This window comes from Salarias fasciatus, assembly GCF_902148845.1.
Source record: "Salarias fasciatus chromosome 7 unlocalized genomic scaffold, fSalaFa1.1 super_scaffold_4, whole genome shotgun sequence".
Taxonomy (NCBI): domain Eukaryota; kingdom Metazoa; phylum Chordata; class Actinopteri; order Blenniiformes; family Blenniidae; genus Salarias; species Salarias fasciatus.
This window is the reverse complement of record NW_021941229.1, coordinates 14,634,651-14,662,629: the sequence shown is the minus strand read 5'-3', so window position 1 is coordinate 14,662,629 and position 27,979 is coordinate 14,634,651. Positions and strand designations below refer to the sequence as shown.

The window sequence follows — 27,979 nt, the reverse complement described above, 5'->3', positions numbered from 1 at the left end:
TGAGCTGAGGAGCAGAAGAGAACTTCCTCCCCCTCCTCCTCCTCCTCAGAGAGACGCACTTGTCTGTCAGCAGCAGCAGCAGCATCCTCAGCCTCTCGCGCTGTTCCTTTAAAACCAGACAGCCCACGCCTCGAAAAGCGGCTTGTTCCGGCTTGCCCCTTTACATCTTTTTTTATCCTTACTCACAACAACAAAATAGTGCCGTTCTCCACGAGCCGTTTCGGCGCGCGCGTCGCACCGCCGGACGCTTCTCCGGGCGTCGCCGTCTCGTGGCGACGCGTTGTCCCGCGCGGCCGCCGCGCGCTCGTTGCAGCCCGGCGGAGAACGAGACGAGGCGCGGTTGGTTGAGGGAACCATCACCGGCGGAGCGATACCGCCATCATCTCCTCTCAGCCTGGGCTTGTCACACTGGGGGTGTGTGTCTCTCTGTACCTGAGCGAGCGCGCGTCCGTCACGTCGTGTCGGAGAGAGAGCGAGAGAGAGCGGAGCGCAGGACCCGAGCTGGACCGAGGCACCTGCCTCTAGAGCGCCGACATGCTGCTCCGCGACACGCTCCCGTCAAGAAACACCCGTCTGTACTGCAGCCGATGAAGATCCATTTATTATATTTTTAATTTTTTTTTTTTTTTTTTTTTTTTTTTTTTTTTGGTGATGCGTTCCTGTGAATGTGAAAATGAATATCCCGGAGCTCTGCTGTAGCGCGTGAGGTAAGTGACTTATCCAGAGAGGCACGCGCCACTTTCTACCACTGCTCATGCTCATTTTTTGTTGTTGTCTTTTTTTTTGCGTGCAGTGCTTTCAGGGTTGTCATGCAGTTATTTAGTTCCTTGCTCAGTGACTAATGGGAACTCAGATGGGATAAATGGTACCAATAAACATTGGCTCAGAGGTCATCATCATCATCATCATCATCATCATTTTCTGCAGCTGATGCAGAAAGATTGGTTCTACATGTCATCGAGTCCCTGTTGTTTACAGTCAGTAGTGAAAGGAAACCAGAGTTTTCTAGAAAGAGTGTGTGTGCGTGCGTGCGCTGTAAGGCAACATGAAACTGTGCGCTGGTGTCATGGTGGAGGAAGACTGGTTGGAGCTCGCTCTCAAACCGGGGGATGTGACATTTGTGGAGTAAGATCACCGTGGATCGAGGCGCTTTGCGAGTTGGGCCGGTGCGTGTGTGCGTTTGCACTGTCACCGTTGGTTGTCGTCATAAAGTTTGATTATCCAGCGGGTCGCTGCGCTTTGATAATCTTAACCCTATTATCCAGTGGTGCAAACAAAAGTAACGGTTCACTGTTACACAGCTTGCAAGCAGCGTTCCTGTGCTGGATCCTAAATGTTGTGATGAGCAGCAGCTCCAGAGCATTGTGGTTTGCAGTGCCTCCCATCCAGACACTTCCCCCACACTATGATGACTGGTGTAATGAATAAATAATCACACAAACCCACATTTCCTCATAGTACACTATAAAACCAAGTGAGCTGACATGGTGAAACAACTGTAGTAATCCTGTAGTAAGTAAATGAATAACTCCTTCCGCAGATTGCTGCCTCGGCCTACATGTTGATGTAATGACGCTCTTGCCTGTCAGTGGATTCTGGGTTCGGGGCTTCCTGTGTGTGGTTTTCATGTTCTCCCTGCAGTTGTGGGTGGGTATTGTTTTCCAGCTGCATCAGTTTCCTCCCACACTCCATAAACATGTGTTTGAAGTTACTGAGGTGACGCTAAATTACCTGTAGGTGAGAATCTGCGGACCTGTGGTGGACTGGCAGCCTGCCAGGGTGTACTCTGTGTTCAGCCAGTGTATAGAACATTTTAACATTAAGACATGAAGTGCCTTAACATTGCTTATGTGACTTCTGCAGTGCTTAATGGTTTATTGACACCATCTTGTCTCCACGTTAAAGTTTAACTAATCATTGACCCGGTGGTGTACAAGTTTACAAGTATTGTTTTTAACAGCAGAGGACTGTTTCTTGAAGTACAAAACCTGATATTTTGTGTCAGTTTGAGTCTTCAGCTTCACAACTGCAATGACTTTATTCTACAGTTCTGAGGTTTGGAGTGTTTACAAGTATTCGGCAGCTTTCTTGATTTCTTAGATGCACATTGCACACACACACACACACACACACACACACACACACACACACACACACACACACACACACACACACACACTCACAGACGCTACGAGGAATGTTCTAATTCTGGGGTCACAGTGACGGCGAGGAGGGGAGCAGTCATCCTCAGATTACTTTACATTCCTCTGCTTCGGGTTCAGTGCACAGTCAGTGGTGCGTTCAGTACTTCTGAATCCTTGTCATCTGTAGCTGTTTGCACCTTTCAGAGTAGGTCGTATTGTTGTTAGTTCACTAAAGGTGTTGATTACTGCTGCTTTTTGTGTTGTTTTTTTTTTTGACATATTGTGCACAGGTTTGGACACTTGCAGATGCAAACACACTCAGCAGATGCTATGTCTGGTGTCCTTTATAACGTTTGTTTCATTCAATAACATTTTGACGTTGTTTCACATCCGTCATTCATGACAGATTTGATGGACAAACAAAGCGAACGTTTCCTGTTGACTTTATTGCTCCATCAATCAGTTTTATTGTTGGGAAGTTATGGCATAAGTCCATGCAAATGCAGATTAATATTTAAACTAAAATAACAAGCTTGCCATGAAAATGTTAAATGTCAGAACAGAAGGATTCGATTTGCTAAAATTAAGACGGAAGAATTGTCGCAAAAAAGGAAAAACTCCCTCTGAGTTACAAAAACAAACCACTTGTACATTGTCACTGTGCACTACCCTTATATCACCTTATTCATAGACATGCTGGCGTCCTGACGTGCCTCTGCACACCAGAGTTCAGTGGAGGTAACTGCGCCGCCTCCCTCTACCTGATCAACCCGAAGAGCTTCGTGATGAAAGTCAGAACTTCAACATGCCAGCCAACTGAAAATAGCCGAATGCAAGGTTAGCCTCGGCGACCGGCCGACACGGGGATTAGGTGTGAAGAAGACCCTCGAATAAACACATCAGTCCGTTGTTACTCCTTTAGCTCCTGCTCAGTCCTGCTGGATCCGTCAGCCGTACCAGTCTGCTTGATCAGGCTCTATGTGAGCCCCCTCCCCACACACACACACACACACACTGGTCCAACATGGCGAGAATACTTGTCAATGTGTGAACAGCAACCTTCCCCCTTAAGTGACCTTAACTTTAATCCAATGATGAATCTTCCTCTGAGTCCAAATGGACGATGGAAGAAAAGTACAGATGAAGTCAGAAGTCGTCGTGTTTTGAAAATCACTCTTCCAGAGACGATCTTTTTTCTGACTCTCTCTCTCTCTCTCTCTGAAACATGCCAAAGGAAACTCCAGATGCCCTCCCCCACACGGAGGGGCGTGAGGGTGGGGGGGCAAGTGAGGACTTACTGCTGTCCTCAGCCAGATGATCGCCGGCCAACTGTTGGCTGTAAAGACACAATGTACTCCTCATCCTCCGCTCGGTGGAGTGGGCGGCTCAGCAGGCCTCCACAACAAATGACTGCTTCTCTCTACAAAGCTTTCTCTTAACAAGTTCGGCCATCTCGTCTCCAGTTTGCTCTTAAAAACTAATGATGGATGTAATGCTGCATCTGTAAGTTTTCCTCCGCAACACTCTCACTCAATAAGAACTTGAATTTGAGGAGAAGAACAAAAACAGAGCAAATGGACTGAAAAAGAGAGAGAAAATCTTCATCCTCAAAACAGTGGTGACCTGCCTGCCTTTGAAGGTCGAGTTGGATATTTATAGCAGTGAAACAGCAAATGGAACAGAGTAAAGATTTGAGGGACCTCTCGACTGCAGGTTTAATTAAGATTAGTTGTATCAACAATATGATTAAGACTTTTCAGGCTTCACGACATACAAATTGATTACAAAAACACAGAAAGGAAGAATTCAGTTTGTCCTCATAATTTGTAAATAATCACCAAAAAGAACATCAACACTAATTGTTAAGGTGTCAGTTTGCTTTGAAGAAAAACCAGCTCTGTAGTAAATAAAAAAAACACAAAATCTGAAGTGTAATTCATCCATTTGCTATGCAGCTTTAACCAGTGTAGGTTCACCTGGAACTGGAGTCAGTCCCTGAACAGAGATGGACTCTTTCATTCATACGTTCACACACGTACACATGCACTCTAAAAAATGATTCCTTGGGTTAGTTAGTTGAGCTTAACATCATGAGCTTTTTCGGCATAAAAGAATAAGGTTCTTACATGGACTTATTATAATAAGGTTGTAATTTGTTTTAAGAGGTTAGTCTGGCTGAAAATATTGGGTTAGCTAGTTGAGCTTAAAATCAAGAGCTTTGTCAAAATAACATTCTAAATTTGATACATGGGGACTTATAATAACAAGATGGTGACTTAATTTAAGAAGTTGGTCCAGCTTGAAATCAGAAACTGTGTCAACTTAAATATGTATGTATATTTTCAACAAAGCCTGTCAAATTCAAATTGAAAAAAACTTCATTTGTCCCTAAGGGCAATTCAAAGGCCAGACCTGAAATCAACTGCACCTCATTCATTGTCTGAGCTGAATCAGGGACTGCAATTTTGCTGTATATTGAGTTTTCCCATCAGTTTGCCCAAATCTGTTTGATTAAATTAAATAAGTAAGACAAAGCAAGCACAAGTTTTCATAAAAATAGTTTAGGGCTGAGTTTATGTAAAATGGCCACACGATCGTGCAGTGGTTAGTGCTCGTGCCTCACAGAAAGAAGGTCCTGGGTTCAAATACCAGCTGGGGCTCAGGCCTTTCTGTGTGGAGTTTGCATGTTCTCCCCATGGGTTCTCTCTGAGTACTCTGGCTTCCTCCCATGGTCCAAAAACATGCATTAACTGGTCACCCTAAATTGCCCCTAGGTATGAATGTGTGTGTGAATGGTTGTATGTCTGTACATGTCAGCCCTGCGACAGACTGGCGACCTGTCCAGGGTGACCCCGCCTTCGCCCACAGCAGCTGGGATCGGCTCCAGTCACCTGCGACCCTGAAAGGGAGAAGTGGTAGATAATGAATGAGTAAGATCTTCAAACCATGTTTTAAGGTGAGGTAACCTCACCTCTTTCATATGTTGCTTCACCTTAATTTTGCTTGAACCATTTCACTGAAATTAAGTTGCTTCACCTTAATTTGACATGGACCAGTTTATTAAAATTATGTTACTTCACCCTAATTAACAGTTTAACTGTTTGCAGGTTGAAGTAAATTATGTTGGTTGTCCTTAAATAACTGAGTTTCGACCATTAAAAGGCCTGTTGGATTTATTGAAAGGTTTTAGTTGGAATTTCTTAAAAAGGTTGATGCAAATTGTTACTTTAATTGAATTAAGCTGAGCTGTTGCATTATTTCTTAGAGTGTGTAGTCAGTATTAGTAGAATTTGTTCATTCTTAAAACGACCTGATGTAAAGTGATCAGACACAGGTCTAGTTAGTATTTCAACTCTTCAAAACTTCGAATGAGAAAAAAGAGCAACTGTTACTTACATCAGTGTAAAGGAGCCAGTTGTGTGTCCTATTAACAGGGATACACTGGGACTATATAGTAATGGCTCATTTTTTTCCAATTAACAGGGAAAAGTACTCTTTCTGTTCGCTTGATATAATTTTTGTTTTGAATACCTGCATGATATATTCAGAAACTATTTCTTATTTTTTGGACAGATATTCAGCAAGGCAAGTTTATTTGTGTCGCATCATTTATATATAAGGCATTTCAAAGTGGTACACAAAGAAAAAGAAACTAAATTACATTAAAATCATAGAATCAAAGCAAGACATCAGAAAACAACAGAGCATTTGAAAATATTAAGTGTCTTGAGTTGCATAAGCATTCAAAGAATCTTGAATCAACCAGTTCTGTTCTGAGGAAATCTTTAACCATGTAAATAAACATGTGATTTTTTTTTCCATTAACTGACCTTTTAATGCTGCAGTGTATCAGAACTCTAATCTATTTATGCATAAATTGATTTCCTTTTTTCAAAAATAATCAGTGAAAGGGGATGGCCTTTATGAGGAAGTAGTAATCTGCTGTAACAGTACGCCCACTTCTCCTGTCACAAGACCCGGGGCATTCTCAAGCATGGGGACTTTTTCTGCTTGCATGCTTGCCTAAATACCTAAGTGGGCCATTCCTGCAAGTAATGGAAGTCTCGTGTGCATCATGATATTTTGTGCACCCCTTGTGATGCGAGGCACTCATGCATGTATAAATCTAATACTGGTGTGACAGTGTGGGTTTGTATTCAGCAGCCTGTGCAGAAGTTAGTCCTGCGCTGAGAGGCAGACAGGATTACAGCATTTAAACCAGACCACTTTTTTTTTTTTTCTGTCAGGGACTCTAAAAATCTGGCAGTAGCAGTTGTTCATAGAGGAACAGGTGGCCGTCAACGTGACTAAGAGCCCGTGAATCAAGGCCAACAGTTGCCCCCACAGTGTGCGCCACTCCGTAGTTCTGCGAACACAGGGAGAAGAGGTTATCCGTCTCGCGCGCAAAAGGTAGAGCCTCCCCACCGCTTTCGTTTCTGAAAGCCCCCTCCACCACCCCCGCGAGCCCCGCGCCATCACATGGGTGTTACTTCATCCTGCCCCGGACGCGGGTTCGGCGCTGCTTTGCGGGCTTCAATAAACGGTGTTATATTTGGGTTCGGCGCTAAAGGAAATATGACGCGCGAGGAGAGAGCGCTGCTGTCCACGCGGCCGAGGAGCCAGCGCGCGCCATGCGAGGAGCGGGTGGCGCGGAAGGTGCGTAAAACTGGCTTTATAACGACAGAATACCTCGTGTGTTCCTTGGTGGATGATGTGCGATTTCTTTCTCGCTGGTTTTGGTGAATGTGATTTTTACGCGCGTCAAAACACGTGCGTAATGCACGTAGTCCTTCCGGACTTGCAGTGTGGATATTTGTTTTATTATTATAAACTTTAAATCTTAAAAATAACACATATTACATCTATTTTAATGTGTTTTACTTTCTCATGCAGAGCAGACATCTCTGAACAGACCACAAAAAAATCCCGCAGACTGTTTTCTGCGCTTTTTCCAAACTGGTGTAGTGAGCAAATAGAAACCCAATCAATTCTCTCTCATTTAAAGTTATTTGCCTGCGTCTCTAAGCCCACTCGAGACACATTCTTCCTGGCACCTGTTCCCTGAGGGTACCAGCTGTTATTTTGGTGAGCAGTTTGAACAGATGTAACAGTCTATGAAAGCAACAGGTGCGCGCTGTCTGTACACACTGTCCTCACCATTTTATATAATGTAGTCGGGAGGCTGGCGTATTTCTCGTTTTTGTATGTTTGTGTATATTTTTAACGATGTTTGCTTTTGGTTAATGGAGTGATAAACCAGATGGGAGATGGGAGGTCAGTACCTGGGCCAACTGGGCTCTTATGCAAGAAGATGCACTTTTCCCTGGCATGACGTGTTGTCAGACGTGACTCAAAGTGGAACATTTGAAAGTGCACAATGAAAGAGAATCAAGGATGAGCACGGCTTGATATATTAGTGATTTATGCTGCCTCCACCAACAGGCAGGATGGTGCTGCAGCAGCGTGTAAGGATGAGTGTCTTCCAACCTCCCACCCGGAGTTAAAACCACATTTCGCCCCAACTCAGGCTGCACATGCTTTGTCTCACATTAGTGCAAGACTTCCTGTTCTTTTCACGTGATAAGATGATTGTTACTGCTGGGATCCATAAGCAATAAAAACACAACTGTTCTTTTGCTCTATACATCCTTTTCATTTCATAAATCTCCATTTGTTGCTACTGATACATTTTGTGCACTAAAGACAAGTTAATATTACAATATAGTGTTTTCCAAAAACACACACCCACACCAGCATGGCTGTGTGTGTTTATCAGTTGTCTGCCATCTGAATTGCTTTTCTATTGTTGGGGTTGAACTTGAACTCAGCCTTTGTTTGATATGGGAAGGTATTATAAAGTGCCAAGAGGAGGCCAAAAGCATTCTGCATGATTGATCATTAACCTTCAGGCTTCCGTCTCTGTACTACATTTTAAGTTGTGAAATCATAAATGTGTTTCCTTGATCTGAAGAGGGCCTTCTGCATTTGTGTCACACACTGTGTTTATTATGCGTGTCACTGACTTGTTGTGTTTTGGGTGGATGAACAAAAAAGACGGTTGGATTTGAAACAGCAAGGAGTGTCCTTTTAGTGCAGTTCATTTTAGGAATTTATTGCCGCCTGCTTTCATTGCTCGCATTAGATCGAATGAATTTATGACATTACAAAGCTGACGTCTGCCTCGGTGCTGAGTGGAAGCATTGTTTGTTGCCGATAAGGCTCGAGGAGGATCAGCGTTAACGGCGCTTCATCATCAGAAGTTTGTGAAAGAAACTGTTTCATTAGAAAATTCCTACAACATGCTGTTTGGAACAGTTTGTATATCCAGTACTACACATAATTTACAACGTAGTTGATTAAAAGTAGTTATTCAATTTATAATATACTGTCATGTTGTACATTTAGTTAATCTGTGCTGTCAAAAAAACACCTGGAGGGTCCCATTGAATAAAAATATATTTTTTCAGCATTTAGTGACATAATTTAAAATGAAAATCTACATTAAGCTCGAGGTACATTATATCCAGTCCTTCACAATTGAAGCAGCATTAATGGGACCCGTTATGTATTTTATGTTAAATACAATCAGAGTGTCAGTGAACGAGGCGGAACACATGTTTTAGGAACTCATTTGAGGAAGTGTTCAGGTCTCAGGCTGCTGCAAACGTTTGGCTGATGGTAGGAGCGGCTCTTCCTGAACGATCTTCTGCAGGCACAACAGCAGCTGGCACGGCCATGATGCTGGGGCTAAATTACAGGCAGTGATGTTGGCAGATGCAGTGTATTTGAAAGAAAAGGCCTTTTTGAATTAGACCCTTCAAAAAATAGCGTGAATTCTTAAAGAAGCAGAAGTGAGAGCAACATTATTCATGACATTATTTTAGTCGGTAATAAGAGCTATTTTGTGAAGTTCAACATTTTGATGAAGAAATGAAACTGAGTAATACAACTTTATGGAGCATTTTATACATTTTCTTTCAGGGCAGAAATGTTAAATATACCGTGTTCTTTCACGTCCTCACAGAGTCTGTTGGCAGTGGCGAGCAGGTGCTGTCGACAGGACGTATTGACATGCATTCCCCCTGAACCCGCCGACCCCTCTGTCAGTGGCGTGGCGGCAGGATGCCGGTGCAGGCGGCCCAGTGGACAGAGTTCCTGTCCTGTCCCATCTGCTATAATGAGTTTGACAGCAGCGGTCACCAGCCCATCAGTCTGGGATGCTCCCACACGGTGTGTAAGACCTGCCTCCACAAATTGCACCGCAAGGCTTGCCCCTTCGATCAAACACCAATCAGCACCGACATCGACCTCCTGCCAGTCAACTGCGCCCTGCTCCAGCTGGTTGGAGCACAGGTGAGACAGGCAGAGAAAGCCTTGTCCGTCGATGTGTCTTACAACCAGGAAGCTAAAATTTGTTGTCCTCCTAATGTGTGTGTGTGTGTGTGTGTGTGTGTGTGTGTGTGTGTGTGTGTGTGTGTGTGTGTTTTCATGTTAGGTCCCAGACGGGCAGCCCGTGAGCCTGAGCAGCGCTGCAGAGGTTGAACACTACGAGGTCTGCAGGGTATGCGTAGAAGAGCTGGCTCTCTACCTGAAACCGATCAGCGGGGCAAAAGGTAAAGTCCTTGTGTGACACACACACATACACACACACGTGTGTGTTTTGATTTGGTCGTTTTGTGAAGGAGAATGAAGCTCTTTATATCCAGGATGCGGGGGCCGCAACTTGGCATTCGCAGCTTCTCACACCTCTCCTGACGATGGAAGTGTCTGTACTTTTATTGAAGGGGAGGAGAAATTCAGCTCCCTGCGTATTTAAGATGATAATCATGACGAAGGACCAACAGTTTCAGTTGTTTTTCCAGCCAATTTCCTGGTAGCGTTGGCAGATTCAGTTATTTTTTATTTTTTTTGGCGTGTAACGTCATCAGGAAAATCCCTTTTGTAGCTTTGAAAATGTTTTGCAATAACACACTGTTGCAACCTGCTGTTTTTGTGTAGCATCATGTATTTGTCCTTGATTTTGGTGTCATTCTAAAAAAAAAAAAAAAAAAAAAAAAAAAAAAAGAAATAAAAAGCCAACTGAAGTCGCTAAGCTTCGCAGCATAACTCCAGAGCTGTCACTTACCGCAGGTGTGGCGACCTTGAGTCCCAGTGTGCTCAGTCGGCCCATGCAGAGGAAGCTGGTGACCTTAGTAAACTGCCAGCTGGTGGAGGAGGAAGGCCGCGTGCGGGCGGTGCGCGCGGGGCGGTCTCTCGGAGAGCGGACGGTGACGGAGCTCATTCTGCAGCACCAGAATCCCCAGCAACTCTCCGCCAACCTCTGGGCAGCGGTGAGGGCTCGCGGCTGCCAGTTCCTGGGACCTGGTGAGCGTTAAATGAGTTTAACAAGAGCATTAAAGGAGATACATTTATATTGGGCTGTTTTTGAAGACATCAATTAAAAAAAAACTTTTAAGAACCAGTATTTATAAAAGTGCTGCCCCACAGCGGTGTTTCAATGTATCATTCAACTTTTTTTTTTCTTCATTCTGAAGTAATCATTTTCTACTGCATGTGTCAATAAAAAAGACAGACATAGTGAACATACTGTACCTTGACTTTTAGAAGAGATTAATCAGCGTTCTCCTCAGTACTGGGTGTCCTGTGATGATTACTCATAGGGCAGATTCTGATCGAGAACATGTTTCTCGTCATGATAACAGAACGAGTTTATTTCACGTCTGAGGACACCTAGTTACCTGAAATACAGTTGCATATAACATAGACTGTGTTTTACCAGTGTATAACCTTTCAGTATGTATAATCTGCTGTCTCTGTCTTCTCTCCTCACTTCCTTTTCATCTTCTCGTGCCGTCCTCCGGCGTCTCTCTATCTTCTCCACCCTTTGTTGTCTCTTTGACTGTTTCCCTTTCAGCTATGCAAGAAGATGCACTCAAGCTGGTTTTGCTGGCTCTGGAGGATGGTTCAGCCCTGTCCAGGAAAGTCTTGGTGTTGTTTGTAGTCCAGAAGCTCGAGGCCCGCTTCCCGCAGGCCTCCAAAACCAGCATCGGCCACGTGGTGCAGCTGCTCTACAGGGCGTCCTGCTTCAAGGTGCGATGATGTGAAGAAGCACACCTACACACCTACCGTGGACACACAACACAGCGTGTGTTCACACAGTGAACTTCCAGGTTACATAAGACGGAAACAGCAGCTTTTTGAACTCAGTTTTTGCATCTAAAAAGGTCATATATAGGCAAAGGTCGTATATAATTACTTCACTAATATATTGTGGTTTGTTACACTTGTACACAACATTGATACAAATCTGTGGAACAGAAATGTAGAACTGTAATACTCAGCTATGGAACAGCTTCCTGTTACCGTAGTAACAAAAAAAAAAAAAAATACAAGGAGTTTCAGAAAATCCCTTTTCAGACATGAATCCGTCTCCCATTCAAGAGTCACTACTCCCTAAATCTGGACCATCTGGTTTCATTAGAATCCCATGTCTGTAATGAAGATGTGGGCTTGTGTCGATATGTATTTTTTGTGGCTGCGTGTATTTCTGTGCCTGTTATCTGATTACAGACATCGCTGGCAGGGCAGAAATGCCAGCTATTTGCTCGTGATGTAATGTCAGTCTATATTTGCCCTTCTTGCTGCCCCGCCTCGCCGGACAGAGACAGGCAGCACAGATGCAGAAAAGATAGATGAGCACACAGGAACAAAGAAGACCTGGTGGGTTTGATGCAGAGGACGGATGCTGCTGAATTAGATTTGAAGCTTTGTGAGCGGTAGCCGGTGGGGAGTGTGTCGGTGTCTTGTGATGATTACTCATAGGGCAGATTCTGAGAAAGGGAGATTCCCTTTGTGTGATCTGGTTTTGAGTACATGAGTCTGAAGACACCACATACAGATTACATATACAGAGCATTACACATTGTGTCTCGTTTTTAAAAAAAAACAGTGAAATTATCGATAGTGAAAGTGAAATAAATAAGAAGAGCAAAAATTGTACATATTTGCTCATTATTACAGATGGTCTCCTTATTTGTTCTCTTGCTTGTCTATCCCGCCCCTCGTTTGTTGACAGGTGACAAAGCGGGACGAGGACTCGTCGCTGATGCAGCTGAAGGAGGAGTTTCGCACATACGAGGCCCTGAGGAGGGAGCACGACGCTCAGATCGTCCATATCGCCATGGAGGCGGGCCTGCGGATCTCACCCGAGCAGTGGTCCTCCCTGCTGTACGGAGACCTGGTCCACAAGTCACATATGCAGTCCATCATTGACAAGGTTCGATTGAAATAGCATCAGGTCCCACTTCAAGTGTGAACTTTCACTTTTGATCTGTTTGATCTGTATCTGTTTATTCGTGCTTCTCAGTTGCAGTCTCCAGAGTCCTTCGCAAAGAGCGTTCAGGAGCTGACCATTGTTCTGCAGAGGACAGGAGACCCTGCCAACCTCACAAGCCTTAGACCACACCTCGAGCTGCTGGCCAACATAGACCACAATCCAGGTAACTGAGTTTATAGGAGAGCCGGCGCTTCCACAGACTGCGACGGAAATCTGACATGCAATGTGGAGCACAAAAGAAGCACTGTGTATTCAGTGAAAACTGTGATTATATTTTGTCAAACATTTACCACTCGTGGTGGTGGGTGACGTTTGTTTGACGTTTAAAGTGTAAATTCAATTGTCTCCTGTGTTTTAGTTGTCAGGGAAATGCCTTCTGGCATTGTGACAGCTCTTCTGACAAATTAATGTTGTTCCTCAGTTCAACGTACAGTACCTCGACACACAGAGCTAATTCGTTCATGACATATGTGTCAAACTCTTTTTTTTTATTTCAGGAGCCATGTACAACCCAATTTTTACATCAGTTGGCTTCAAACAGTAAAATTAACACTATAACCTGTAACTAAACAACTCCAAGAAAAACAAACATAGATTTGAAAGTATATCGTGAAAATGCTCACATATCATGTATCGCATATTACAAAATAGTAGTGCGATGTAAATTTCTAAGACATAAAAGCCTTTTGTTTTTCAGAAATCGGGATTTCCTCGTCTATAACAGTATAGCTGTGATCCTCCTGTTATTTTGCTGCGAATACGGTTGTTAAACACACATGTCATAACCAAAATAACAGGCCTACTGTTGTGAGATAGTCAAATTCCACATGTTGGATAGTATCCTATCAGTACTTGCAGCATTTTGATGCAGTGCAGAAATGAATTCATGGCATCAGCCTCAACTCAGAGCGAGTCTCCTGTTTGCTGTTCTGAGGTGAACGCCGCTGATATGTCCTGAAAACACAGCTTGAAAAAGTGCAGTTCGGTTTGTCATTTTCACATGGTACAAAGTCATTTATTAAACTGGCTGAAGTGATCTCTCTTCTGGACAGTTTGTCCACATTTTCAACACCCTCCGTCTCCAGTAGTCTTGTACAAACTATAGAAAATGAGTGCTTCTTCATCTGATCTGTTATCATCATCAAACTGGGATTTCTTTGCCATTCATGAAATTCAAAGCAATAAACCCTTTTTTTTTTTTTTTTAGTAAAACCAGCAACTGAACATGTTTGAATAGGGTGCATTATGCCTTTGTCACTTTATCACATGTAGAGGAAAGCAAAAAACAGAAAACAAGGATGAAAAAGATGTAATAAGATCATCAGTCTGACCAAGAAAAATGACTCGTGATGGGAATCATCTTACACTTTTGACTTAAAGACACTGGAAGATTAACAGTCAGGTCTTTTAAGAGAAGATCTACATCAAATAAAAGATGCTTTGTTGTAATATTTGGATCAGACATTGACCTACTTATTACGGGTGTAGATTTAACCTCAAACCTCTAACCAGATAAAACCTCGCTGTGCTCCTGGGAACTGTACTTTCCAGATCCCAGACTGAGAAACACTGTATTTAAGAATGCCAGTCATAATAGGAGTGTCTAGGAGCTACTGACGTGATTTTAATTGATAATCTTTTTTGTCTTTTATCCTACCGTTTGCCTTTATTATATGTCATTTGCATTCTTGTACAAATTCTTCATGTTTGCCTCTGACTGAATGTCTTTTTCTAAACTTTCGAATAATAAGAAAGTCCATTAAAAGTTTTGCATGTGTTTGGTATTTCTACAGATGTTCCTACACCATCCTGGGAGGAGCTGGAGAGCGTGATGCTTGCCGTTAAGCTGGTGGTTCACGGACTGGTGGAGTTCATACAGAACTTCAGTAAGAAGAATCACGACACCCCACAGGTACAGAGGTGGATGGATCATGAATCGTTTTACCTCTTAGAGATAATGAGGGCTGTAATGTGATATGTAATGTGGTATAGCGATAAGCACTTGTAGTAAGAAGTCCCTGTTTAGATCTAGATAAGCTGTGGAGTTCTCTCTGTGTATGCACAGGGGTTTTTTTTTTCCTCCCACGGTCCAAAAACATACATTTGAAGCTAATTGATGAAACTGAATCTATTCCAATCTGATGTAGGTAGAAGGACGTGAAGCAAAATGATTTATGGTCTTTTACAGCGTATTTTTTGTTGTGTGCTCTGCAACTTACAATGAATTATTTAATGGTTACACAACCATTAATATAGCTGTAAAAACGCATCTGTGAGGATTCATTCTGATCTCTAACAACACAGACAAATGCGTCGAGACAGAATTTAGTCTTTGTGTTGGAAAAGCTCTGAAATGCGGGAAGAGCAGAAGGCTCCCTCCGTCTGTTATCCTACTTCTTCTGATCTCCAGATATGTTTTGCTGAGCAAGATATATCGAAGATGTATGCGAGTTAGTTCAGCTCCACAGTGACTGTGCGTTGTGCTCGTGCGTTTCGCAGCCTCAGGCCAACAGCAAGTACAAGACCAGCATGTGCCGAGATCTCCGTCAGCAGGGAGGCTGTCCACGAGGAACCAACTGTACATTTGCACACACACAGGACGAGTTGGAGAAGTGAGTGAAGACTCACATAAATTCCCCTTTTCACAGCATTCGTGATCATAAAAATGCCTCTGATGGAAACATTTTGCCCTGTTAGTTGATTAAATATTCATTTCAAGCCTCCCTGTTTTATCATTAAAGTAATTAAGTATTTTATGATTCATAACAAAAACAGCATACAGGAAAGATGTTTGATGGTCTTAGAAGAATGTTTTTTTCTGTAAGATATTGTAGTCCGAGCAAGTCTGTCTCCGTCTGTCAACAGGTTTAGACTGAGGAACAAGAAGAGCAGCAGCGCAGGGCGTACATTCCCCTTAGCCCCCGGCGTTATGAATAAAACCTTCAACATGGAGGGCAGCATCCATACCGACGCGTCGGGTCCGGTTCCCAAAGGGACAGGGGAGAGCACGGCCTCCATGAAAGACGGAGTTCCTGGCCTGACTCACCCCCAGCTCATCTCCAGAGGGGCCGACATGCTGGAGGACATGAAGAGGGCCGTGCCAAATGGAAACAGCGGGGTGAACGGCTCCAACGGGCTGTCGGGATGTAACAGAACCACCGCGGGGTCAACAGAGCAGTAAGACCATTCCCCGCTCTTATCTGATCAGTGTGTGTCCTCAAGTTTAGGAAAGTACAAGCAGTACGTAGACAGGCTATTACAAAATGTGTTTTGCATGCAGGTTAGCTTGTCCTGTTCCACGATATTCACAGTGGCCACAGTACAAACTGTATTATATTAGAATTTTCTTCAGTTGGGTCACATTTTGTCCTCTCTTTGTCATTTCATTCATTCTGTGTGTTGCTGTTTTGTGTCTCAGGAAGGCCATCTCTCCTCCCAGGACTCCAGTGAGCCACTCGGCGGCGGCGTCTCCGCTGACCGCAGTCGGGCGAGCAGATGGCGGTGCCTCCATACCCAAACATGGTCAGTTCATTCTGCGGGCGCCACATCCTTCTCAGGCATCAGAGCTGTACTACCAGGAGCCGCACTCTCCGTATGACGCAGCCCACTATCAACCAACCTGTGAGCAGTATTATTAACTTAAGCGTGTCAGCAGAAATAACACTCACACACTTTTCCATTGTTGTCTGGATGATGCTAAAATAAATGTGTTTTTCTTTGTTGCCTCGGTCATTCTGCCCTCCAGCAGGTTCCTTTTACCCATCCACCCTTCACCCTCCCCACAAACCTTGTATGGCTCGCTTCCTCCGATCCTCCAACGTCCCAGAATCCTCCCTGCCGCCTTCCCTTGGCCCCCCGCCATCTTCTTACCCGAATGACCCCCAAGCACCACATCCCCCCTCCTCCTCCTCTTCCTCCGGGTATCCGCCGCACCCGCCCAGAGATCGGATGGGGCCTCCCGCCTTCCACCCCCACCCGGGGCAGCCGCAGTACGGGCCCTTAGCCCCCGCTCACGGTGTTTACGCCCCCCTCTACGACAGCAGGAGAGTCTGGAGGCCTCAGGTGAGTCTCCTGTTGACCGACACAGCGGTGCGCAGTGTGATCTGTGTCTCCATAATTAATCTCTGGCGTTGCAGCTGTACCACAGAGAGGATGCCAGGAGTAACTCACTGCCTCCGGAAGTGCTGCATTCTTCTGTTTACCAGCCTCCACTCAGGGAGAGATTCAACTCGCTTGACAGTAACTACTGCTCTGGAGCCGAGCACCGTGCGGGGCTACACAGGGTACGTGAACGCTGCTCACACAGTTGCTAAGGGAAACACTAATTCAGTTGTAATTGGTGAGAGCTGGGATTGTTTAATTTGATCACTGTGAAAACCAAACTAATGAAGTCCTCATCATATCAGTGCCATTATGGTTAACACCTTCGCCTCAGAGAGCGAATATTCCTCAGTTCAAATGTGGATTTGGCTTGATGGCTTTTTGGCTGAGTTCTGCATGTTTCCCTTGTACTTCCATCGGTTTTCACTGCTCACCCTAGTTCCCACACCAGTTCAAAAACAGTGTTTTTTAAGATCCAGAGCATATTTGATCTTCATGCAGTAACAGCTGGGATCAAGCGACGTACAGCATGGATGGATGGAGAGAAGAATAAATGTTAAAGGCCCATTTATTAAGAGAAAAGGGGTAGATTTGATGTATTAATGTGTGTTTATGATCCTGTCTACATCATTTATCATAACATATTTTATGACTTAAAAAAAACTTTCTTTTATTCACGAAAATACATTAAATATGCATCAGAGCTAATAATATACCCTATCAGTAAACCTTGTTGGATCTCTAATTCATGAGGATTGACGCATTTCTTTGATTGCAGATTTTTTTTTAAAAATGTGCAGAGAAAAATATATTTCCCATCCTGTGTTGCTTTTCTCTGTGTCCCTATTTGAAACACCCCTGTATAAAACATCTAACATATCCACTGTAGCTATATTCATTAGCAGTGGTCCCTTGCACACTGTATGTTTTTTTCATCATTTTCTCAGCAGCATTTCCTCCTTTGGTTTCTTTTTACGCCCACATATTATCTCACCTCAAACCCTTCCTGCCAGTCACATATCTGCAGCATGTTGCTTCAGCCTCCTCTGTCGTCCTCCCACTTCTCACCCAAATATGTCTTTGCCTTGCCTCTCCCACTCATTTCTCTCCTCATACCATCATATTGCATTTTCAGTAATGTTGCTGCACTGTTGCAATTAAATTATTTTTTTTCAGCAGTGCTGTGCATTACCTTTCTAGAAAATAATTTTTGAAATGACAGAAAAAATAAGATACGCTGCATTCTGTCCATCTAATTTTCCTCTATACTTCCAGTTCATCACAACACAAACACATTGAAACTGAGAATCATACTCACATTTACACCTGCAGTGTTTAACCAATCGACCTTAAATGCATGTTTTTTGGAAGGAAAAAAAAAAAACCCATGCACAAAATGCAAATCCACTCAGAAAAGCTCAACATGATCTGGAAACTCACAGCCTCGTCATCATGAGGCCAAAGTGCTACCCAATGCACCACAGTGTGTAGCCTTGATTTTCTGTCCTGAGGGCCTGTAAAATCAACTGAGGCAAGACTCCAACTTCTGAAGCCATCATGCATTGCTATAAACAAGGCCAGCCGCCAAGAAAAAGGTGATTTGTGATTTTATAAACAAAGGAAGCATCCTGAAATACAGTGCAGTGGTTCCTCACCTGTCTAGGTGCATCTTAATAAAAGAATATTGTGCAAAAAAAGACATTTTTAGCAGTTTTTTCTTAACTCATCACATATAGGAGGATTAAAATAAAAAAGGTTTGAAACAATAGAGTTCATGTCTCAGGTACTTGAGTGCATGGCGGTGTTGTGGTTAGCGCTGGGTACACCCTGGGTGTATGCTGGGTACTTCCCTCTTCCTGTTCAAAACGTGGTTTTGAGGTTAGTTGGTGACTGAAAACTGCCTCTCGACGTGATGTTAGAGAAGATAAATGGATGCATGGTGTCAGAAATTCTAATACATATAAGTTACACTGTTAAAAATAAGTTACTGGCAAAAGCACAGACTGCTTTCTATTTGAGATGCACCTGTGAGGCCATACTCTATTCAAGCAAGTACAGAACTGACAGCCTCATTAGTTACACATCTCAGTTTTGCAAAAATGTGAAAAACTGTAGGACTTGCAGTACATGGCGTACCTGTTTCAACTCCTGTATGACAAACTGCTTCTGCTTCTGCTCGAAAGCCTCATCATCCAAACAGCTGAAAACTCAGCTTTATTTTCCGTGCCTGGGTTTGGGATTTTATGTTACAGAGCAGCAGTTGTTCAAAAACTTCAGTCAGATGCGTTCGCCGGCGAGATATCGACGCGATTGTCACAATTAACGCTGAAATAATTTTCTGACCCACTTCTCCTCCTTGTCGTCTCTCCCTCCTCAGGAGTATGGACGTGTTCCTCTGGGCTACGAGGATCTGTTCAGGAGGAAGCAGGAGCAGTGGGCTCATCACCACCACCATCACAACACCAACAGGCCCTCCCAGTCTTCCTCCATATTCACCATCGACTTTGGAACGGAGGTAGGGAGAGAATAAAGCTGCCACATGTCATCACTCACAAAAGAGATGCCATTAGGAGTATTCACAGACGTGACAATTACAATCACAGCACCGCCAGAACCAGTTGAAGCTGAACGGTAAATTTACTTGTGTATTTCACCACTTTTGAAATATGCTGTTTAATTCCTGTCCCAGAAGCGTACGTTTCAGCTGTGTCCAATGCTATTTGAGTGGGAGATAGTTGCTTAGCAACTGTGGAGGAAGATATCATAGGAGTGCTCCATTGTGGTGTGTGTGTGGGAGTGTGTGTGCGTGTGTGTTTGTGTGCGTGTGAGGAAGAGAGAGAGAATAGGAGAAAGCAGAAGGAGAGACTTTAGCGAGCAGTGACTCAGGCATTCGGCTGAGCACAGCTTTGTTTAACTCCCTGTCAGATATGCTTCTGTGAGGTTGTTCATTGTTAAATGCAGCACTTGTTAGATGCGGCCTCAACTTTGCGCTTGTGGACAGGTCTCGGGTCTCTTGTGAGAAAGCAAATCAGAGGACTTAAAGATTTCCTGTTTCTACTACATATCCTGTGCTTGCAACAGGGATTACAGCAGAATCAGACCTGGCAGTAAGTGCATGGACCCAAATTAGCAGGAGCACCACGGTAGTGAACTGTACTGTACTGTCTACTGTAAGGAGTGAGCGCTTTCTTATTATCACACTGTTGCTGTGCAGGGTATTGTTGGAGCAGGAGTCCTCTCCAATCATAGCTTGTGGATAAATATGGATGACAAGTCTCATTTCCTCCCACTGCATAAAAGAATAGGCTAATATCCTGGTTACAGGCATAGGTATAATGTAACTGACTACTAAACAATGTACAGGTGCAAGGAGATGGATGGGTGTATGGATTAATTTAGAAAGAAATATACTGTATATGACATCTCCTACAGGCAGCAAAAGCAGAAATAGCTTGATCTCCCCCTAGTGGCAGGTGGCAGCAGACATCACAACAACCTTAAAGGCTTCCAAATGTGTTAATTCTGTTCCATTGACTGTTTCTAAAGAGGGATGAAACTTACATGACGTCACCCACAGCGTTCTGAAATCCCGTTTTGAGGATTTGAGCAGGACGTCTCCATATTGAACATTTGAAACCGGATGTAAATGTGATTGGTTAAGCCTGTCACGTGACTGCATCACGTGGACAGAGGAGGTGCTGTGATGGGGCGATGTATGTAAAATTTTAACTCGGAAAATAAAATCAGCAGATGATTTATGTGAAAATCAATCTTGTCAAGCGGGCACGGTTGTAGAAGCTACTGATACAGACCAAAGCATGTTTTGAAACCAGACTTTTAATATGTTTATTTGCACTCGGAAATTCAGCATTTTTGAATGGGTTGCAATGGGATTCAGGCTCTTTTTGAAACCAACATCATCGCCCCCTGCTGGAATTTCCTGGGAATAACATTCCCTTCACATTGCCATGTTATGTCCCTTATGTTTGTACAGTTGTCAAGCAATGCATTCAGTTGAGGGTAGAGCATGTTGTCTGTTTCATTTGGGATAACGCTAATGCTAAACTAAGCAATTGTGTCCCTGTAATTTAACTACTGTTGTTAGAAACTGTTCACACAAGAAATCTGAAGCATTTTTGTCCCACTGTAAAGGCGCCGTCATTTCGTAAACACGTTTGTATCCACGCAAGTATTTACAGTCTTTGCTCAATGATTCGTTATTCTTCTTAGTTTCTTTTCGCTGGTCGCACATGACCTATACTGCCTCCCACAGGTCATCGGTAGTATTACAGTTTGCCACTCATCCGCAGCATATGTTTCAAATTCTGCTCATAATGAAGACAGACTCACGGCTATCTCTGTGTCTGTCTTCATATTGAGCATCAAGCTTATTTGGACCTTAAGAAAACTCTAGGCTGGAGTTATTTTGTCTGCAAGGCAAGAGCACTAACCATAACAACACCATGTAGCTATAATATAATGGGCAGGTCACCAGTCCTTACCAACTCTAAAAATCTTGAAATACAAAAGACTCTTTTACTGTGTTACATTGATGAACCTGTAATAAAATTTCTGATGCAACAATAACAAGGGGTAACATGATTAAAAGCTCATGTTTATGGCATGCTCAAATCTCTTCAAATAAAGAGTGAAGTCTAAATTCTATATTGAAATGTTTCTCTTTCAGCATGTGGAAAGCGGTGGAAGTCAGTGTGTGGGATGCAGGTTCAGAGGGGAGGACAGTTTTGCACACTACTCTCCGTGGTCCTGTGGAACCATCGGTCCCTGCCTCAGCCCTTTCGAGCCTGAAACACTCACACACACCTCGGCTCACTCCTGCTCCGAGCATTCGGTGAGACTCTTCACACTCCCACAAACGTGCGGTCACACTCTGATGCTCATTCAAGGAAAAACGCTTTCTAAATGCGTTTTGTTCTCTGACACAGGAATTGGACAGTAATGAAGGTGGGGGTGATGGTGTTAGCGGCGGTGGCGTTGGGAAGCGATGGCTACATTCGTTGGATCACTACCGACGAATGAAAGATGAGGATCCCATCATTCCCTTCAGCGAGGGGCCCATTATCTCCAAGTGGGGGGCCATCTCCCGGGCATCTCGCACAGGCTACCACACCACCGACCCTGTTCAAGCCACAGCCTGCCAGGGCAGGGCCAGCACCACGCCCATAAACTTCAAAGGTACGACGGCGTAAACACAGAAAGAAAAACATGTTTTATGGGAAGTGGATGAAGTAAAACTAGTACAGGGAATGAAAAAAGGAAATGTCTTATTTTTCCTTTTTTCCACTTTGAGTCATTGAACTGATCTCTCGCAAGTCACTTTCAAAGATAAGTCTAAAATCCCGCTGTGTACCCTAAAGTTGCATTTCTTTTCAGTCTACTGTTCTCAACTAATGAAGTTGTTGTTTATAAAAAACAACAACTTTTTCTCAATTCTCTTGCAGATTACAACCCTCACATGGATCAAAGTGACTACAGGTGGAGCTCTCGAGGGTCAGACTCTTCCAGCCACTCCAGTTTCCTTGAGAGGTACATCTGCTTCCGTTTCATTCTGTCCTCTGCCTCCTTACATCCCCCATTACTCCATCTAATAATCTTTTCCTCTCCTCCTGTCTTGGAGCTCCATCTCCAATTTTTCCCACATCTCCTCAGTGCGTAGCCAAACCATCTTAACTTCACTTTAGCTGTGGATTCGATCTACATTTATTTTTAATAAGATCTATCCTGGTCCCTCCCAATGAAAATCTCTCCCAGATCTCACACTTCTGCCCTGACTCATGTCTCTCCATCCTGCCTGCACTCTCTTCTTCACTTCATTACTTTGGATTGTTAGCCTCAGATTCTGAAATTCATCCTTTTTATTCACTGAATAAAAAGTCAGTATTGGTCTGTTTTTTCTGCACACACTTCAGTGAGCAGCTCTGTGCGTCAGAGATGCACACCTGCCGGACGTCATTAGGCGGTGGCGAGAAAATGGTGTCTGACCTGCAAGGCCATCAGACGGCATTCAGCCGGGATCAGGAGCGAATCGAGAGCGAGCCCGACCCCGACCGAGACATCGAGCTGGAACTGTGTGCTCTGGACATGGAGGATTCAGACCACCAGGAGATCAAGTCTCAGGTCAGCTGTGGCCATGGCGCTATTCTGGATGCACACTGTCATATAGATCAAGTTTTTAAGTCTTTTTGAAGCTCCAGGTTTACCCATATGTAGAGTGGGAATGACATCCTCCAGTGGTGCATTTGGTTAAGTCTTCACCACTTTTTGCTCCCCATAGAAAACGCCTTTTGAACAGGTGCAAGTTTTAGAATTATCCGGAATACAGCATTTGGTTCATAACAATAAAAAAAGGCAAACCACTGCAGCAAAACTATGACGCTGCTGAAGCTGTATTAAATCATTTCTTCAAAGCACAAAGGAAGAAGGTCACTTTGCCAGATGCTTGCACAGATTTTCTCCTCACCGATGAAGAAAAATGTTGTGGAACAATTTAACTCACTGATAAACAACCAGATCTCCTTATCATTTCTTTTACTTTTATCTCTGCCTTTACAGGAGTCTTTAGATCTGGCTGCCTCACAGTCTCAGGATTCCTCCCACCTCCTGTCCCCCGCCTGCTCGTCTCCCCTCTTGTCTCCGCCCGTAGAGGAGCACTCTCACAGTGAGGGTCTATCCGCAGAGAAAATGGATGCTCACCTGTTAAAAAAAATGGCCTTCAGGTAAATCGCCGTCGTAACCGCTATTTCACAAGATCGCCCCTCAGTGTGAAAATCTTCAACTTTTGTGATTACTGTTATAAACAGATCGTTGAGATGAGTTCTCCTCACTCCTTCCTTACCTCTCCTTTTCCAGGAAGTCTTTGTCTCCAGGAGGGTTGGTCTCAGGCGGTCTGGGTATTGGGAAGTTGGTGCTGCGGACCGGACCGCCTCGGCTTGGTGAAGCTTCCACACTGGCCCGTCCCGAGACACCGGGGACAGAGATGCTGCTAAACGGAAGCTAAAAGGGCCATAAACACTGAGCTGCGTCTGCCCGCAACCACGTTTAGGTTGGAAGGGAATACCATTTAATACCGACTTTCATATGCGTCAGTCACACGCCTCAATGGAACCTGACAGATGTTGGCCCAACATCTGTGCCGCACCGTGCTGAAAGGGGCGAGAGGAAGCCCTGACTGGTGCACAACTCTGCAGAGAATTTTAATGACGGCTTTCTATGTCTACAGAGGCACCTGGGCAGTGTTTCATCACTGCAGACGCCTGCGTTTGCTTTTTCAACCCTGGTCACATTAAGTGACAGCACTGGAGTTTCCCATCTGATAGGTAATGTCAAAGTATTTGATGGGCATCTTTTTAAGTTTTTCTACATGGGCGCGCACCAAAAAAACTTTTAGGTGAAGCAAAATTAGTGAACTTTCTTCAGACATATATACATTTTTTTGTTTACTTGACTTGTGTGATTCTGCCAGACAACATTTCATTACCCTTCTATCGCCTCGGTAACAGCAGGAACAGATCCTTGGATCAGATACTGAATATATGAATTCAGGAACCTGGGAAGCCAAACCCATGTGAGCTGCGACAGTCACTTGTCCACCTTTTATAATTATGCTACTTATTCAATGTTTACACCGTAATCTGCTGTGTGTAATTGCGTTTTAGCGTGTGCCTTGAAAATTGTGTTTCTGTAAAGGTAGGCACTGCTTTACAGTCAAGCCCCACGCAGCAATTTCAAACGTTTATTAATCAAACCAGTGAATTTTTTCTCCCAAACGTTGCCCCACATTATTAATAGAAACTGCACAGAAAGAGGTTAGTGAATTTGTTTCTTTGTGGATTATTTATTCGTTGTGACAAAGCCTTGCGGGAATAGATCTCATGTCTTTAGAAATTAATCAGGATTTGAGGATGTATCAGATTTATTGCCAATAAGTTTTGTTCCAACTATTAAGTCATCCAACCAATGTTTTATGTGCAGTTTGTAGGGGTTTCTCTCGCAGCCTTCTTGTCTCTGAATATTTGAGTTTGCTGGACACCTGATCTGAGCAGCCTTAACTTAATCGAGCTCAAAACGCTGTAAAAACTGTAGAACCTAGATCGAAAGTCAATTAATATGTGTTGCTTTTAATTTGAAAACCCAAACAGCATATGGACAGGGGCGTTCTGTCCCTGAGAGAGAAACAACTGCGGAGGACTGAGGACTTTAATGTGCTGAGAGTGAAACAAGTCTTTGTTTATTGTGAGTCAGATGATCTTTTACATGCCGACTTCCAAATTCCAACAACTGTCACAGGATCACACAACACAGAGATTCAGTCATAAACTCACAGATTCATTCATCAATGAAAGTGGGGTTTTTCTCTCACACTCATGCCTTGGGGTGTGTTTTAGTCATTCTTTACTATCTTTATATTTTCTTCACTCTTTGCATACATGCACAAAATAAATGGCTTTTTTTAAAACTACATCTCCATCTGGAGGTGGAACAAAGTAACTCACCATAAATCCCAAAAGCATTTTCGTAATTTTTGCAATTATATGACAACTTTGTGTGGTCCTGACATCGCTTCACTCTGATAGGTTGTTAGAAATGACAGAGTACAGCATGCACACTTTATCATTTACACAGGATGCGCACCAATCATAACACAGTGGCCTTTCTCTCTTTGGTGTTGCAGAAACAAGACAGAAGTCCTTGTCTTTGTGTCCATGCTGAGAGGCGGACTTCTGTCTCATTTCAGAGGTGTTAGAGTAATTATTATTGAGATCTCAAAGAATGGACAGTGGATATCACTTTTTTTATAAGCCCAATAGTGTGTGTTCACTCACACTCACAGTGTAATGTAAACTGTTTAAAGGTGGAAGTCAACAGGAGTTTGCGATGCTACATTTTGTGTTTCCTCATGCTTAATCTTGAACTTAAAAAGAAGTTTTAATTTGTTTTCTGAGGTTTGCTAACTTCCGTGAAGTTCTTTGTTAAGGTGTTTTGTACTTTGTTATGCTTGTCTTGCTTTTTGTTTTGTTTGAAATGAAGCCTCATGTCTTCACTGGCCGTCAGATGTGCTGTCGTCAGGACTCTGGATCGACCAAAGTCTACTTCTCCAGTAGCTTTATTTAAGCCCGGGTGTTCCTCTCCACCTTTTATAGATACGAGGCCGCTCATCTTGTGCCACTTTAATGAAAAAGAGCATGACATCTGGAGCCCACCCTGAGGTCAAATGTCACAGGGAACTGCAAGTTTGTTTACATTTAATTTAAATCATATTATTGTAGATTGAGTTGTGAATGGAGTCAATTCATCCAGATTATTTTTAAGACTTCTTATGTTACTTACATCTTCAAAAAAAGTAACAAAAACAAACAAAAAAAAAGCCCAACAAAGAGATAAGCAGTTTTCTATCTTATAACCCATTTTTCCAGGATGGGTGGATAGTTCAATGAAGCATCATGATATTTTTTATCTGGAATGAAAAATCTAATGGTGGCCTGTAGGCGAGTTACGGGGGTTTCTCTCTTATCTTTAAATTTGCTGCTTCGGAAGCAGGAAGGAGAACGAAAAAAACTATAGTAAGCAGTTCATTTTTTAACTCCGTGATATAGTTCTTTTTTTTTTTTTTTTTCCTTTTCCAAATATGTTGCAACATTCATTCACTTCTGCCTGCAAAGGGCGAGGGCTAGTTCGGGCATTTAGCTACTCCCTGTTAGAGAATCAGCTCAGCTACCCACTATCATTCTGCTTCTGTTTACAACTTCACCTCTGAAGCCGTGTGAGTCGTAACGTTAAGTGCCATGTCATGTATAGTACAATCAATCCCCAAAAAGAGAAGAGATTCTTCTCTTGTAGTTCTACTTTGATCCACTGGAGGAGGCCAGATCTTTGTCTGTCTGAATTGCTCAGGGAAGCTTTTATTTGCTTAGTTACTTTTTTTTTTTAAATATATTAATCACTTCAAATATTCTGTGAAAATATTTGCTGAAGGTTCACTTACTGAAGATAGATCCTATTTCCCACAGTATAAATGAGATGGAGTGTGTTCCTTGCCCATGTTTACTTTGCCAGTGTTTTCTTTTGCCTCTCAGTATCAGTATTGGCTTTTGCTTTTTGTCTTCTCATGAGGAAGGGCTGGGCACTACTCTATGTGAACAAAACAGTATTGTGAGTATTGATCTAATGTCAAAGTGATACTCCCTGTTTTTTTTGGCTCCAGAGCACTGCTGTAGTGGCTATTTGCACTGCACTGATTCCCGCCCCCATCACTGCCAAGGGGGCGCCACGGAGCACCTCCTTCCCACTTTTGCCTTTTCTTCACCCTCCCACCACCGCCACCTTTGTACTTCCTGCATCCTACGTCGTGCATGCAATATCGTCCCTCTTGTGATGGCAGAGGAGTAAAGATGATTCTGTAGTTGTGATACAACACACCCAGCGCTGTAAGAGTTCTGCACATGCCCACTGTGTGGCCACGTCAAGTGCTGAAGTTTGCTTGCAGCATTTTTTTTTTTTTTTTTGATTGCTTGCTAATGAAAATTCAATTCTTGTTTAATGGAGACTTTATTATTATGACTTTTGTTGTTTTTAACCACATTTGGTTGTTGTTGTGATACTTTTCCTTCTTGGTATATTCTAAGTCTGCTTTCTCGTTTTGAATTTGAGAGTTTGCTGAAAATGTGGACATTTTTTAATAGACAAGAAAGTGTATTCTGTATTGTATGGGGGGAAAAAAGCCTGTTTGTTGATTGTGAAACATGATGAACTGATGTTTTCTGACTATTCATGTCTGTATTAGACATTTTATTTGCAAATCTATTGTTCGATTGAAATGTAAATGAACTTTTAAGAGATGGTACACATCCGTCATTGTATACAGTCTGGCACCATCATTAGATGGACTTCTAGTACTGACGCTCATTTATACAACCTGTGATAATCAGATATATTTAAGTGTTTTAAAGCTTTGGGACAGTTGTGTAATGTTTCAGAATGAGGAAAATACAATCCTTAAGAGACAGCATATTGAAAATGTCCCCATAATGAATAATACTGTTACGTATTCCATTTATTTCCTTGGAAATATCACATTGTGAAAGGTTTCCCTTTTACTTACTGTACGGAAATGCAGGACTGGAGCAAAGTCTATCTTATGGTGATGATGATTAATGTGCTATTAACAACTGATAAAACTGAGATTTTGCTTTACTGACTGATTGATTCTTCTGTGCATTTTCTGGCTTGTTCACTTGTATCACACTGATCTGCTGGTCGAGCAGCATTCTGCTTCTGTGTTGCACTGAGAGACAAGAGTTATGAAAAAGGACGATTTTAGCACATGAAACTGCATGCTACAATAAACCGACAACTGTACTGTTTGTTTGTGATTCTTGGG

The 27,979-nt window shown here is 43.2% G+C and overlaps 1 protein-coding gene across 4 annotated transcripts; it reads left to right on the top strand.

Moving 5' to 3' along the window:
- Positions 1-232: 232 nt before the first annotated feature.
- Positions 233-27,311, top strand: rc3h2 (ring finger and CCCH-type domains 2). 4 transcript variants are annotated; one of them, XM_030084398.1, is made up of 20 exons: positions 233-707; positions 9,169-9,497; positions 9,640-9,757; positions 10,275-10,508; positions 11,059-11,234; positions 12,220-12,420; positions 12,511-12,643; positions 14,274-14,392; positions 14,980-15,092; positions 15,346-15,657; positions 15,899-16,101; positions 16,229-16,542; positions 16,617-16,763; positions 18,959-19,096; positions 21,269-21,433; positions 21,528-21,777; positions 22,044-22,128; positions 22,512-22,719; positions 23,155-23,318; positions 23,452-27,311. In XM_030084398.1, exons 2-20 carry the CDS (start codon positions 9,267-9,269, stop codon positions 23,597-23,599), a joined length of 3,459 nt encoding a protein of 1,152 aa, XP_029940258.1. In that variant the 5' UTR covers positions 233-707; positions 9,169-9,266; the 3' UTR covers positions 23,600-27,311. The 4 variants fall into 4 exon arrangements, with proteins under 4 accessions (XP_029940258.1, XP_029940259.1, XP_029940256.1 ...); XM_030084399.1 differs by having other exon boundaries at positions 16,226-16,542; positions 21,528-21,744; XM_030084396.1 differs by having other exon boundaries at positions 234-707; positions 16,226-16,542.
- Positions 27,312-27,979: the final 668 nt, after the last annotated feature.

Excerpts from the sequence above, each read along its gene's own strand:
- rc3h2 (XM_030084396.1), top strand. The coding sequence starts at position 9,267 with ATGCCGGTGCAGGCGGCCCAGTGGACAGAGTTCCTGTCCTGTCCCATC. Across the intron at positions 16,102-16,225 it reads AGCCCACTATCAACCAACCT|CAGGTTCCTTTTACCCATCC; the intron begins GTGAGCAGTATT and ends TCTGCCCTCCAG. Across the intron at positions 21,778-22,043 it reads CACGCCCATAAACTTCAAAG|ATTACAACCCTCACATGGAT; the intron begins GTACGACGGCGT and ends ATTCTCTTGCAG.